Here is a 15172-nt window from a genome sequence, read left to right as displayed (position 1 = left end):
ATTAAACCCAGCAACAGTGTTGGCGGAGGGAAGCAGCGTATCGAGCAGGGCGACGTTTCGGGTCGTAACCCTGCATCAATTCTATCCTCCCTACAGATGCTGCTCGACCCTCTTTCGTTCCTCCAGCAGGCTGTTGCTTCAGATTTCAGCATCTGTAGACTTTTGTGCCTCCGTCTTAGTCAAATGTACGAAATCTAACTTTGGACTCAGCCCCTGGGCCAATCTGCTTTGTATTTGAGATCACACAACCCACTGTACAACTCAGCTCGACATGTTCTTCCTGGCTACAGGAGGAGGGGGAAGTTCCTCCTGTATCCCGGCGACCACAGCGCGCCGCCCGGTTGCCGGAGGACCAGGAGGCTCCTCCTGCATCCCAGCGATCGCAGCGCGCGGGCGGAAGTGCCCAAGATGGCGTTTTGAGGGTGTTGGTGGTGCGGATCGACGCGGCTCGCACCATGGCGGAGAAGTTCGACAGCTTGGAGGAGCATCTGGAGAAATTTATTGAGAACATTCGACAGCTTGGCATAATCGTCAGCGACTTCCAGCCCAGCAGCCAGGCGGGCCTCAACCAGAAACTGTGAGGATAGAGGAGGGGAGGGGAGAGAGGGGCCAATGGGGCAGGAGCGAGGGGATGGGGAGGGCGTGAGAGCGGACCGGGGTTGAGCAGAATAGGGGCGAGGTGGAGTGGGGAAGGTGTGCAGGTGCGCTCGAAAGGTAGTGTATGTTAGGGGTTGGAGGGTGTGCGAAGGGTCGGAGGTGGTGGGTTGGGGGTTCCCTGGCAGAGCATTAATGAGAGGGTCTGAGGATAAAATGAAGATGCGTGTGGGGAGAGGGGGCGTGGTAAACGGAGAATGTGAATGTGAGGTTTTGCGGGATGGGGAGAAAAGGTGGATGAGCGCCAGCGGGCCACAAGGCATCTTGGTTTTGTATGTTTCAGCGATTTGTTTTCATTTTGTAAGTGTGCAAAATGTTTTAGGTGTAGAACTTAATTTCAGTATTCAACTTGCATTCTCCCCTCAGAATCTGATTTTAGTGGCTTCTCTTACTAACATAATCCCATCAAAATGCACTTTCCCTTTAACTGGCATTGTGAGATCAGAAACATCAAGGATGGCTTTAAAATTAGGTTGTAATTTGTTTCAACGAACTTGCTGTTAATCCTCATTTCTCTTGTTTGTATAATTATAATCTGCTATCAGACCTCTGAATGGACATTGAACCAATGAACACTACCTCACGACATTATTTCTATTTTTGCACTTAATTTAAGTATTTAATATATACTTACTGTAATTCAGTTTTTCCCACTATTATTCACTGTATTGCTACTGCAAAGTCAACAAATTTCATGACATATGCAGGTGATATTAAATCTGATTCTGAAAGTGCATCTGAAAATCTTAGTGTGGCAAATGAAATGTGGAATCTGAATGCAGAGGGAAAGTAACAGATCTCTTTGACTAGATTAAAAAGATTGAAGTTAACATCGCAAGTGTGAACATCATACAGAAAGAAAAATGAGTTGGTGAAAATGAGATAAAGCTCAACATCTCTTGACAAAGGAAATGCTAGTTGCATATTAGCATGAAGGCAATTCTAACAAATTAAAATTTATGTCTGCCAAACCTCCGGAAACTATCATAATGAGCTTATATTGTGCTCTTCACAGTGCAATATAATGTGAGGTGGGGGGTATTTTGCAGTATTCTTGTTTCAAAACAGTGAGTAGTAGCAAATGAGACACAAGCTACCAGATTTGAATTGCCTTTCCCTAATGGTTTAGTTTGGATTGGATCTTCAGACTGTCCTTGCTGTGGCGGTGAGAGCATACAGCAGGATGGGGCTGACCGTCAATACCACCAAGAGAGATGTGATTTGCCGATGGAATGCCAGTGTCCCACCCACCCTACCTGCCTTCGCTGTTGGTGATGAAAAGCTGTCAGTAGTGCCACCTTTCAAATATCTGGGGAGCATTCTCACTGAAGATAGCAGCATTGACAAAGACATCCAGAGCCACATTAAACAGGCATCAGCTGCCTTTGGGAGACTTCGGCGTAGAGTCTTTCAGAACAGAAGCCTTCGTCCCTCCACAAAGGTCGTGTATACCAAACAGTCTGTGTCACCACCCTCCTTTATGGCTATGAAGCTTGGGTAACCTACAGCCGTCACATCAAGTCCTTGGAGCGCTTCCACATAAGCTGCCTTCAGCGCATCCTGGGAATTACCTGACGTGAGTGGGTGCCTCACACTGAAATACTTGTAAAGACCAACTGCAGAAGTATTGAGGCCATGATCACCCAGCGTCAGCTGCAGTGGCTGGGGCACATGATAAGGATGCCCCCATGTCAGCTACCCCGCAAAGTGTTATACGGCCAGCTACGTCATGGTCGATGCTCAGCTGGAGGGTCGAAGAAGCGCTATAAGGATCAGATGAAGAATGCTTTAAGGAAGTGCAAGATCAGACCCGAGGACCTGGAGGATGTTGCTGCTGACCGTAACACTTGGCGACAGCTTTGTAGGGACGGGGTTCATATTCTGGAGATGGAAAGAACAACCAGAAGACAGCAGAGGAGAGCCAGGAGAAATGCAGCCATGGTTGCCATCACTACCACCACCACTACCACATATACATGTCCCAGCTGCAATAGAACTTGTGGGTCCAGGAGAAGACTGTATAGTCATCAAAGATCTCACCGTTAAAGGAGTGGACGTCATCATCGGATTCCGATGGACAACCGACAAGGTTGGGTTGGAATGCTTTGAGCATCTGAACCTGGCAGCACAAAATCTCACTCACCTTAAGTGATTTTCCAATTTTAACTCAAGCGGCTCTTCATACTTAATATATTTTTTAAACCATAGTCTATTGGAAGACTCAGCCAGCTATCTAAAATCTGATGATAAAATAAATGCAGTTTTAAAAAGCAGAATAAATCCACAAATTGTAAAAAAGGACAGTATTACATATCACCAAGACAAAATACAACTTCTCAAACAATTTAGAGTAAAGTTACAGTAACTTTATTAAATTATCAAACAATTAATATAGTTTTCCACCATCACCTGAAATAACTGATGGATGTTTCTGAAATGGTATAGTAAAGCATAATTTCCTTTTAACTTTTAGAAATTCTATGATTACGGGACTACAAGACGTTGACAAATGCCGACAACAGCTGCATGATATTAATGTACCACTGGAAGTATTTGAGTAAGTATTAATTATAGCTTAAAGCTTACAGCAAAAAAGAATTCTGACACAAGCTTAATTTTAATGATTACAACGTAGTATGGTAGCAACCAGATACTGCTGTTTTCACATAGATTCTGCAGATGCAGAAAATCTTGAGTAACCTACTCAAAAATGCTGTAAGAACTTAGGAAGCCAGGCAGCATGGAGGGGGAATAAATAGTTGATGTTTCGGATCATGATGTTGACTGATGCTTTAATAATACGTTTCCTCAATGTAGATGTTAATTTTCAATTGATAGTGTGGTGGTGGCACGGTGATAGCAGATGGGGAATTATTTACAGTGGAATAGAAAACAATTGTTATGTTCATTTATTGAAATTGGGTGAGCAGTGCAGTAACGGTGTGATCTTGGTGAAAGTGAAAGTTTTCAGTCAAGATTTGAGAGGGTAGGTTTGACTTGATCTCTGATAAGTGTAGCATCAGCAAGTGAATGAATGGCTTTTCTTACTAAGTAAATCTTTCAACTGCTTGTTTAAGTAGAGTGTGGCAGGCCTACAGGGATTTAATGAGGCAGATGGCAATGATGGTAAACAACCAGGTTGTTTATAAGGTTGATGGTGGAGATATTGACCAAGGTCCATGAATTCTTGCTCTACAGCTTTGGTAATGGATTGATAGTATTTGTGTGCTGATACAAGGGCATTTGTGTTTCTTGGTCAGTGGGGAGTGAATTTCAGCTTGCACTGTTGGGAGTTTTAGAAGTGGGACAGATGCTGATCAAAGACAGAGATTGGTTTTAGTTGAGAGATAAACAATTGCAGAGAGATCTGAACATAAGGGGCCAAATTTAGAAAGATGTGGATTTGAAGCTGAGGGACCAATGGTGGTAGTTAGCTTCCACTGGTGAATCTAGAACAAGGGGTAGGGTATTGTGATTGAATAGTCAGACGATCAGGCAAATAACTTGTAACTGATGCCCATTGTTTCATTTTTCGAGGCTCTAGTAATGATTTGTACAATATCTCAGGATATTTAGTAAAACTGTACATTAATATGGAGGTTATTGACTTTAAATGCAGGTACATTGATCAAGGTCGAAATCCTCAGCTTTACACCAAAGAATGCCTGGAGAGAGCCTTGGCCAAGAATGAACAAGTCAAAGGGAAAATTGATACCTTGAAGGTATGCAGTCTGAAGAATGTTTTTGTAAACAATGGTTAAAACTAAATTTTAAGGGGGGGGGGGTCATCAAAGATGGGTGTTTAATAAGGTTAGATCCTTTCAAAAGTATAACAATCAGAGTGGTAAATCCTAGATGAATAATAAATCACCTGGAGCAAAATCCTGGGGAGAGAAACAGCACCCACAGGTTCTTCATGAGTTGAGGTCATGTATTTACTCATGAATTTTTATGAAGAAGGCAAATATTATTGGTGTACTATTAGAATGATATAAGCTTTAGTTTATTGAAGCCTCCTTTGGTCAGGGTTGACCATGGATGTTGTATCATAGCTGTCTAGATACGCAAGCATGGGCAGTACAATATGGGGAGCAAACTTGCCTATGTAGCAAGTTCTCCTTCTCCACACAGCTGATGAACACAATAGGAACGACAAGAGACAGAATCAGTTCGGCACCAGCAGCATCGCAGGAGTTGCCAGTCTTCTTTGAACTCAATATAGGACAGCCTTAGGTTCTTCAGCTCCAGATTTCACCTTGGCATTTACTCCTGAAGCCTTCCTCATGAGTGGGTATAGCTGCAAGGCAACAGAGGTTTAAGATCAGAGTTTTCCTTCTAGATGAGCCCCATTTGCCCAAAGCGACTGGTTTTAGGACACCAGTAACCTGACTCTGCCCCTTCTCCTGTCAGTAGAAATGGTTCCACCGGGCTTAGTAGCTAAGCCACATGTGAAGGCCAGGAGCTGGACTATGTTGTCAGAGGCTATTTGAGGTGCACACCATTGGGAGCATTTAATAGATAGTGGGAACTAGTCCCCATTACTATCCCTGTCTATAACAACCTTAAGGAACCAAGTTTTAGTTTGCAGGTGGCAGTTTGGCGATTTATTTGAAATAAGGAAGAAATGGAATTCAATATACAATACTTCTTGTATTTGTATTTCTTAAGCAAATGGTATGAAGTTTTGATGTGCCAATCTTTTTGTGAGACACTCAGAAAGAAATTGAAGACTGATAGGCAGAAAAATGGTTCAGCACAGCCAAGAAGGGCCAAAAGGCCTGTTTCTGTGCTGTAATGTTCTATGGTTCTGTGATATGGAAATCATTTACTTTTGTGAAATTGGGTTGTGGATCTTAAAACTGTCATCAACTTGGTTGAAATCTAAGTTAGAAACAAAATCTGAATTTGAATCTTAGCATATCAATGGATGTGGTTCAGGGCTTGCGAGTTAATTTTTAAAAAATCTAGGATTGCCACAAGGGGATTTTGATGGTAGAGGATATAAGTGTATGCTTGTCCTGTTTACACAGCTGATGAAAAATGGATAAGCACGGGTGAAGGAGAATCACATGATGATGAAAGATTAAAATTAGCAAGAGATTGGATCTTACATTCTGATACTTGCACTGAACTTTTTGGTATCTTTTACACTTTATTCTGCATTGTTGTTGTACCTTATTCTAGTTCAATACACTATGTAATTTGATCTGTGTGAGTAGTGTACAAGCTTTTCATTGTACCTTGGTACATGTGACAACAATATATAACAATTTTTGTGAAGAAGCCATTTGAAGTTTTTTTTTAAAAAGTGTAAGATCTGATTCATACATGTGGACAAGGACTGGCCACATTAAGATCTGGCTGAATTGTAGTCGTAACCATTGCCCCCCCCCCCCCGTTTCAAAGCCACGGTACATATGAGCAATCATTTGGAAGATTAGTGGACAGGATGAGGAATGATTTCCTTGCTGCTGTGGGGTTGCAGACATTCTCTGTTGGGTGGGATCTGGACAGTTTCATGTGCCTTCTCTCTTCCCCAATGCTGTTCAAGCTGCGACAGAGGGAGGGGTGGTACTCGGTTGAGCCCAGTAGAGCTGGTAGCACTAAGCAGACTGGCTCATTCACTAAATCACTGAGGCTGCCTAGTGGCTGTTCATTCCATCACAATTGTTTCTGTGATCTTCTCCCACACTCTGTTTTCAGCTTCTGGACAATTCAGGTTATGATCAATTCTCAGGAATGCAACCCTGTTGTAACTTGGACTGCATATAAAATGTTGAGGGCGAATAATGATAGAAGCGGATGATAAGGCAGAGACAGAAAAGCATTTGAGGTTTATTTGTGAGTAGATGTGTTCCTCACTGCGGAGTTGCATCAAATATAAAAAAGCAGCACAGAAACGTAATTTAATCCAACCAACCAAATGTTGGTATATATGTTCAAGATCTCAAATGCTGGTTTTGATCCCGTGTGTCTTTTAAGCTTCCTCTCCATAAAACCATCTGCACTGCTCATCTCATCCTCTGCACTGTTGGCAATACAATCACCCCTTACTGACTAAGTTTCTTCAAAGCTTTTTTTTTATTTTAATGACTGCTCTCTACTTTGTCTCTTGACTACATCAAGAAACATGCTGACCTGAATTTCTCTGAATGGCGTTGTGGGGGCGGGGAGGGGGTCAACCACTGTGCTTACTGCTCAGTTTCCCCAGCGCCCTGCACTTCTGGATTCACGTAGCTGATCTTGTTCATTGAGAGCATTCTCGAGTTATATACATAGCGACCCATTTTACTGTATATTTCAAAGTACATGTGATAAATCTGATCTGTGGAGAGAGGGAAAAAGTCACAAATCTTTGTCAGATCTCGAAAAGGGAGTGAACAAGTGTTTTCAATTGCAAAGAGCAAGATAAATGGAAAAAACCAAAGAATTGTTTGGAGGCCAAGGTTGTCCAGGTGACACTTTTGCTTTTAGTGCTGTCTAAGTGAGGGGAATAGATGCTAATTAATCATTTTCTGATCTGTCTAGAGGAGTGTGGGTGAACAGTAGAGGATGAATGAGGACAATCAGTCGTGCCAGAACAGTGAGGGCCATACAAAAGCAGTTGCTAAAAATTGCAAATAAGAGAGATTGGTAGTATACAACAGAGCAGGTAATGTGTGGAGGGAGAAATATCAAGGCTTGTACAATTAGGTAATCTTGCATCTGATCTGGCTGGTTCTGAAACAAATAGGAGATCCTTGTTATCTAAATTTTTTTGAATTATATATTTCAAGGGGAGTATTGCTCTTTTTCCCCATATTGATTTCCAGCATCACAGATGCAAAATCGTTTTAAGCTGTAACATTCAAACATGTTGAGATTTGGGCATCACTGGTGGGACCATTATTAACAGCACATCACTGAATCCCCTGTGAAAGTGGAGATTAGTTGTCGCCTTGAACCTCTAATCCTTCTGGAGAAAGTGATCCCACAGCATTTTTGAGTAGAGTGTTTAAGAACGTAAGCACCATATATTTCCAGATCTTAATGGTACTTGTATTAGAAGGAACCTGGCATCATTCCCGGTATCTTTTGGTCTTGCTGTCCTCAATAGAGGCTGTGGGTTTTTTTTGACTATCCTTGGGGAGGAACTGTGAAATTTGTAGATGATGCACACTGGAGGCTTGGTACACTGGTGATGAATGTAGTGAATGTTCAGCAGGATGCAGGCACGAGCTGCATTCTCTTCTACAAAATTGGAGATGGAATTCATCACTGTGCACATTCTGCAAACATTACTTCATGCGACTGACAATGATGGGGCCTAGGGCACTGCCTTGAGAAACAGCTGTAGCAATGGTCTCTGGGCTGCAGTGATGATCACCCTCCATTGGAAATACTGTTTTGCTTTTGCTGCGTGACATCCTTTGCACCACCAGAGACCCAGAAGAAATGTAGTTTTGAAGACACTTTATGCAAGAGCGTTTTGTATGCTTTTACAAAACTACTGTAATTGGTAGTTGCTTTCCTTTGTACAAGGTATGAGTCCAACTAGTGAGGAGTTTTCCCTTCACTGTCTTTGACATAATTTTGATCAGGACTCCTTCATATATAACATCATCTGATATTAATGTATTCACTTGGAATTCAACTCAATTGTCCACGATTGGAAATGTGATGTTTAGTGAAAGGAACCTGGCAGAATCTCAATACAGCATGTTGTTGTTGTGAGTGTGTCATTTAGTATTCAACAATTTGCTGATCAGATGTTATAGATTTATTTTATCAATCTGAGGAGATTTGTCATATCTGGAGTTTCTGTTTTGTATGCTGTTTTACTTTTGCTACTTGAGGTCCTTTACACCACCAGAGGCACAAAAGCAGCCAATCTTTGAAGTCATTTTATGTTCAAGCATTTTGTATGCTTTTACTTAATAACCTTGAGGGCCTCAAAGAGGTTTTATCATGTTTCTTTTTGGAATATTCTTCCAAAAACTGTAGATATTGTGTAGGTACACCGTATGGACTGAAAGAAAATCAAAGCTGGGAGCTAAATGTCCAAGGATAAATCCTATTGAAAAGACAGGCAGGTGGGCAGAAGGAGTGGCATGGCTCTTTTGTTTTTTAAAGAACAAGTAATCAAATCCTTAGCAAACAGTGACATCGGAACAGAAGATATAGAATCCTTGTGGATGGAGTTAGTAAACAATGGTGTTAAGAGTTAATGTTAAGAAGACCTAGATGGGAGTTATATACGGGCCTCTGATTAATACCCAGGATATGGGGTACAAATTCCAGAAGGATAGAAAAGGCTTGTAAGGAAGGCAGTGTTATGATGGTCGTGAAGGAGTTCTATGGGCAAATAGACTAGGAAAGTAAGGTTGGCACTGAATCCCAAGAGAAGAAATTTGTAGAATGCCTATGGGGTGGGTTATTTAGAGCTGCTTATGTTCAAGCCCACTAGGGAAAAGGCAATTCTAGATTTGGCGTTATGCAATGAACCAGATTTGATTAGTAAGCTTAAGGTTGATTGGAAGGGAACCCTAGCGAGGATGATGGTAGAATAGCAATAGAATGAGTTTCTGGGAGTAACTCATAAAATGCAGGATCATTTCATTCCAACGAAGCAGCATTTCTAGAGGGAAGATGAGGCAATTGTAGCTGACAAGGGAAGCTAAAGACAGCATAAAAAGAAAAGAGAAGACATACAATATCTGTAGAATTTATTGTCATGGATGGCACAAGTTATTAGGTATATTTAAAGTAGAGGTTGAAAGGTGCCTGATTAGTCAGGGTGTCTGGATATGGAGAGAATGGCCGAGCAGACTTAATTGGCCAAATGTAAAGGCATTCTTTTGTTGCTTCAGCAAGTTACCTGATCTGTTTTGCTTGCTCTCATGCTTTAGCAGATCTGGTTTAATTTGAGGCAGAATGCGAATTTGTAAGGTAAATGTATAAAATGTCCAAACCCTTCAGGCTATGAATACTGCAGTGAAAAGGGCAGAATCTTCTCTTGTCGCTTTGTTTGTCTATCAGGGTACAAACGAAAGTGAAAAAGGTGAACTTTTGTGTATAATACACTTGAATTAAGGTTATTTTTGTTTAAGGTGGTTTTTTGTCCCTGTGGGAAGGCATACATTAATCATCTTGTCCTCAATGGTATAGTGAGCCCAGATTAGCAGGAAAGGAAGGGACAGCCAATGAGTTTTAAAGAGTTTTATGATGAACATAAAGTATTTGAGGCTATAAATTATCTTTACCCATGTTTTACTGGCTGCAACTGCTGATTCAGAACAAAAGCTGTATCCATAAGCCACTGTGAATTCTCGAAATTGTTGCAAATTTCTGTTGTTGGATCTGTCAGATTTGATCCTTGTCCCTAAAACATTTTTGTATTTCTTTTTTAAAAATAAGTACTGTGGGATTAAACTGGTTGTGATTAAATGCCTGAATACCTGTATTGGTTAATGCTCTCCTTGCAGTTTTGTCATTGCAAAATCTGGGGAAATCATTCTTTCAGAATACCATTAATCAAAAATTGGTTTATTATTGTCATATGTACCAAGATACATTGAAAAACATTAGTTTGAGTGCCATCTAGATAAATCATTACCTAGAGGTAGTACAAAAGGAAAGTTAACTGCTACGCAGAACATAATCGAACAGATACAGAAAATGCGGTGGATTTCAAAGTTCAAAGTACATATATGTAACCAGATAAAACCCTGAAATTCATTTTCTTGAGGGCATTCAAACAATAGAATCAGTCAAAGATTGAACCCAACAGGATGGACAAACAACCAATGTGCACAGGACACCAAATTGCAAATACAAAAAGAAAAATTAAATAGCAACAAATATCAAAAATGTGAGATGAAGAGTTCTTGAAAGTGACTCAGTAGGTTGTGGGTATAGTTCATGATGGGGATGAGTGAAGTTACCACCTCTGGTTCAAGAGCCTGATGGTTGAGGAGTAATAACCTTTCCTAAACCTGGTGATATGGATCTTGAGGCTCCTGCAGAACGTTCTTGATGGCAGTGGTGAGAAGCGAGTATTGCCTGGAAGGTGAAGGGCCTCGATGACGGATGCTGCTTTCCTGCGGCTATGCTGGTGTTTCCATACCAGACCGTGATGCAACCACACTTTCCACCGCACACCTGTAGAATTTTGTCAGATTTTTAGATAACATGCTGAATCTTCGCAGACTTCTATGAAAGAGGTGCTGCTTTGCGTTCTTATGTGCTGGGCCCAGGACAGATCCTCAAATGATAACAGCAAGGAATTTAAATTTGCGAAGCCTCTCCGCTTCTGATCCATCGTGAAGTCTAATCAGCTTCTTGGTCTTGGTGACATTGAATAAGAGATTGTTGTTGTTACACTACTTTTTCAATCTCCCTCCTATATACTGATTCGTCACCAGCTTTGATTCAGCCAACAACAGTGGTGTTGTCAGCAAACTTAAAATATGACATTGGAGCTTCGCTTGGCCCCTCGCTAATAAGTATAAAGCGAGTAGAGCAGTGAGCTAAGCACACAGCCTTGTGGTGTACCTGTGCTGATTGAGATTATGAAGGAGATGTTGCCAATCTGAACTGACTAGGAATCTATAAGTGAGGAAATCGTGGATCCAATTGCACAAGTAGGTATTGAGGTCAAGGTCTTGAAGCTTGTTGATTAACTTCAAGGGGATGATGGTATTGAATGCTGAACTATAGTCAATGAAGAGCATTGTGGTGTATGCATCTTGGCTGTCCAGATGTTCCACGGTTGAGTGCAGAGCCAATGAAATGGGATCTGCTGTTGATCTGTTGTGCCAGTAGGCAAACTGGAGTGGATCCAAGTTCTTCCTCAAAGTAGGTGGGTACCTCAGACTGCTGAAGCGAGAGGTTAAAGATGTTGGTGAACACTCTAGCCAATTGATCGGCACGGGCCTTTAGTATCCCTTCTGGACTGAATGCTTTCTGTGAGTTCATCCTCCTGAAGGATGCTCTATCTGTGGCCTCAAACTAAAATCACAGGTTCATTGGGGGTTTTGGGAGTTTGTGAAGTTGCCTCCATGTTTTGATGGTCAAAGTGAGCATAAAGGAATTGAGCTCTCCTGGAAGCAAAGTCTTGTTGTTACCTGTATTGCTTGGTTTCACTTTGTAAGAGGCAAGGGTTGGGGTTAGGGTTCAAGTTCTGCTACAGCTATCGAGTATTCTTCAGTAGCCAGACCTGAATGTCACTAACCTGGCCCTCAGCAGGTTGTTCATCTAGGGCTTCAAGTTGGGGAAGACTGAATGGAGTTTGTGGGGACACATTCATCTATGACTTTTTCTGAAATCCATGATAACTGTTGGGTATTTGTTCAGATCCTCAGTCCTTGAACACAGCCCAGTCCACAGACTTGAAGTAATCCCATAGACACTCCTCTGCCTCCTGTGACTACCTCTTTGTATCCTTATCTCTGGGGCTTTTCTTTTTAGCCTCTGCCTGTATGCAGGTAGGAAAAGGAGAGCCAAGTGATCAGATTTCCTGAAATGTGGTCTAGGGATAGAATGGTAGGCATTTCTAATCGTAGTAGAGCAGTAGTCGAGTGTCTTGAGATCTAGGTGTTGTAGGTGATATGTTGATAAAAACTGGGCAGAGATTTCTTCAGACAAGCTTGATTGAAGTCCCTGGCAATGAATTGAAAGGTGTGGCTGTTCCTTGTTTGCTGATGGTGGCACTCAGTAACTCGAGTGTCTGCTTGAAGTTGCCTTTTGGTGGTATGTCAACTGTGGTCAGGATCATGGCAAGTCTCTTGATAAGTAGAACAGTCAGCACTTAATCATTAGATATTCCAGGTTGCAGGAACAAGAGTGTGACAAGACCGCTGTGTCTGAGCACCACAAAGAGTGATCATAAAACACTTAACCTCTTCCCCCCCCCCCTCCTTTGCCTTCTCTAAATCAGCAGTCTGATCCATCCTGTGTAGTGATAAGCCTTTGGGTGTCCGGAGTGAGCAATGTCTCTGAGAAGAATTGAGTGCAGCAATTCTTCATCTTCCTCCAATACAGCAATCTTGCCCTTGGGTCCTCAATCTTGTTCTCCATTTGCTAACAAGAAGCTGAGTAGAGGAAGTTTAATACCCATTTAGCCTGTCTTAGAGACCTCTCCTCATCGTGCTCCTTCAGCCGTGGTGAAGTACCTTTGTCCACTTATCTCTTAAGTATTTGCATGCTTGAGAGTTAAATCCCACTGAGTCCTTCTGAAGATTGTGAAATCTCTAGTTCATTAAGATGGTTCAGAAGTACATAGAGGGAAATTCCAGGCTGCAGATTGCTGTTGACAAAGTACAAGAGCCATAACGAAGTAGGTCCGGAGATTATCTTTGTCATATAAGAGTTCCATTCAAGAGTCCAGTATTAGGATTTACATTGCTCTTGAGCCCAGTGTTATATTGTACATCGGAACATGTATTTTCACATTCTCCTTAAGTGCCTTTGTTAAAAATCACTGATTTATTTTCTGTAATTCTCTATCTTTGTGATATGACAATGAAATGGAAGAAAGTGAGATGGGCATATATATTTATTTGGGTGGCAGGGTGGAGAAGTGTCTCTACCAAAGGATGTGTAAGGCGCTCCTTCCCTTTGCTAGTCTGCAATTCACCCTTGGGCAAGGTATAGCACCTGCCTCGTCCCCTGATCAGTGTCACGTGAGGCTATGGGAGCAGGTGGTGCAAATCACAAGTCCTGGTTATGCACCCACTTATGTCAGGCAATCTCTGAAGAGTATTGATAATGTCTGGGGTCTCCTGTCTTGTAAGGACAATGCCCAGAAGAAGGCAATGGCAAACCACTTCTGTAGAAAAACTGGCGAAGAACAATCATGGTCATGGAAAGATCATGATCACCCATGTCATACAACATGGCAGAAAATGAACAAACGATATGCATATGAATTGGGTGAAAATGTATGTGGTCTTCAGAAGATTTTAGATGGCATTGATATTGGTGGATATGTAAGGAAGTTTGTTAAAGGTGACAGCAGGAAATTTGGGGGTGGAGAAATGGCAAATAGAGACTTATCCATACAGGTGTGAGTTGATGTATTTTAAGAGGAAAGTATACAGTAAATGGAGTGACCTTTCAGGAATTTGATGTACAGAGAGATTTTGCATGCATGTTCTTGGTTCCCTGAATACAAATGCATAGGGTGATAAAGAAAGCATTTGGCATCATTGCCTTTGTTCACAGTATTAAGTATAAAAGTTAGGTCGTGTTGTAGTTGTATAAAATTTTGGTTAGGCAACATTTAATGTATTGTGCACTTCTCATTGCCACACTATAGGAAGGATGTGAACGCTTTCTAGAGGGTGCAGAAGAGGCTGATTGAAGTGTATGAGCTGTATGCTTCAAGGACAAACTTGAGATTGTTTTCTATGGAGCATCATGCTTTGAGGGGCAACCTGATATAAATGTATAAGATTATGAGTGGCATAGGAAAGGTAGTCTTTTTCCAGGGTTGTTTAAGGTGATCGAGGGAAAATTTAAAGTAGATGTGCAAGACATCTTTTTAACATAGAGCTTGGAACATGCTGTTTGGGGTAGTGTTGGAAGCATATATGATAACAGTATTTTCAAGATATTTATACAGTCAAACAATGGACAGGGAATAGAGGGTGCTGACCATGTATGGGCAGATGGAATTAGTTTATATTGACATCATGAGTAGTACAGACATGGTTGGCTGAAAAGCCTATTCTATTGCCTTAATGTTCTATAACATGTAATTTTTTTGTTGTTTCAGAAATTCAAGGGACTTTTGATTCACGAACTGAGCAAAGTTTTTCCTGAAGAAATGTCCAAATACCGAGCTATCCGATGTGAAGATCATCTGCCCACGTAGCTAGACCCAATGTGTTTTATTTTGCAAAACTATATTGCTTCCTTTTTCCAGGAAACCAACCCGATTATGGCTAGCTTTTTGTAGCCAGATAAATTATTCTTGACTGATTTGAAGGAATACATGATGTGTATCCAATACATGACATACAGCAGAATATCACTGAGAAAGCATAAAAATGCCTTTTTTACATTCTGGATGCATTACTGCTTACATTGAATGGATTTAGTTGGTATGTGGTCGACATTACGGCAACATCTGAAATGTGTGGGGTAGACAAATTTAGTTTAAAACTGATTTTGAGATACTTTTGTACCAGTGTACATGAATTCATTTTCTATATTGCTGGACCGTGCAGCAATTTTTATAATAAAATAAGTTGTTTGCTACCAGAATGCTTAATGGAATTTTGTTTTTACATGTTTTATTTGTTATCAATTATACAAATTACAAATTTAACTGGTAAGTAATTTGAAAATAATCCAGTTTGCAAAGAGCTAGTTAGGATTACCATGAAATCTGCAATTCTATAGTGTCCAACGGGCATTACCATAAGAAGCAATTTTCTTTATTTACACAGTCATAGAGCATGCAAGTTGTCCTTCACTCCACTATGCCTGCCTGCTCATCAAGCTTCTGTTTGCATTAATCCCATTATTTTTTTTT

General features: G+C 41.1%; 1 protein-coding gene across 1 annotated transcript; it reads left to right on the top strand.

The window, feature by feature from the left end:
- The first annotated feature begins 367 nt into the window (after positions 1 to 367).
- On the top strand, positions 368 to 14901 carry med10 (mediator complex subunit 10). The gene is made up of 4 exons (XM_073024364.1): positions 368 to 577; positions 3128 to 3211; positions 4274 to 4376; positions 14411 to 14901. Exons 1-4 carry the CDS (start codon positions 456 to 458, stop codon positions 14507 to 14509), a joined length of 408 nt encoding a protein of 135 aa, XP_072880465.1. The 5' UTR covers positions 368 to 455; the 3' UTR covers positions 14510 to 14901.
- The last annotated feature ends 271 nt before the right edge of the window (positions 14902 to 15172 follow it).

The sequence above is a fragment of the Hemitrygon akajei genome, chromosome 20 (assembly GCF_048418815.1).
Source record: "Hemitrygon akajei chromosome 20, sHemAka1.3, whole genome shotgun sequence".
NCBI lineage: Eukaryota > Metazoa > Chordata > Chondrichthyes > Myliobatiformes > Dasyatidae > Hemitrygon > Hemitrygon akajei.
This window is presented reverse-complemented; position numbering and strand designations above follow the sequence as displayed.

Excerpts from the sequence above, each read along its gene's own strand:
- med10 (XM_073024364.1), top strand. The coding sequence starts at position 456 with ATGGCGGAGAAGTTCGACAGCTTGGAGGAGCATCTGGAGAAATTTATT. Across the intron at positions 3,212-4,273 it reads GTACCACTGGAAGTATTTGA|GTACATTGATCAAGGTCGAA; the intron begins GTAAGTATTAAT and ends CTTTAAATGCAG. Across the intron at positions 4,377-14,410 it reads GGAAAATTGATACCTTGAAG|AAATTCAAGGGACTTTTGAT; the intron begins GTATGCAGTCTG and ends TTGTTGTTTCAG.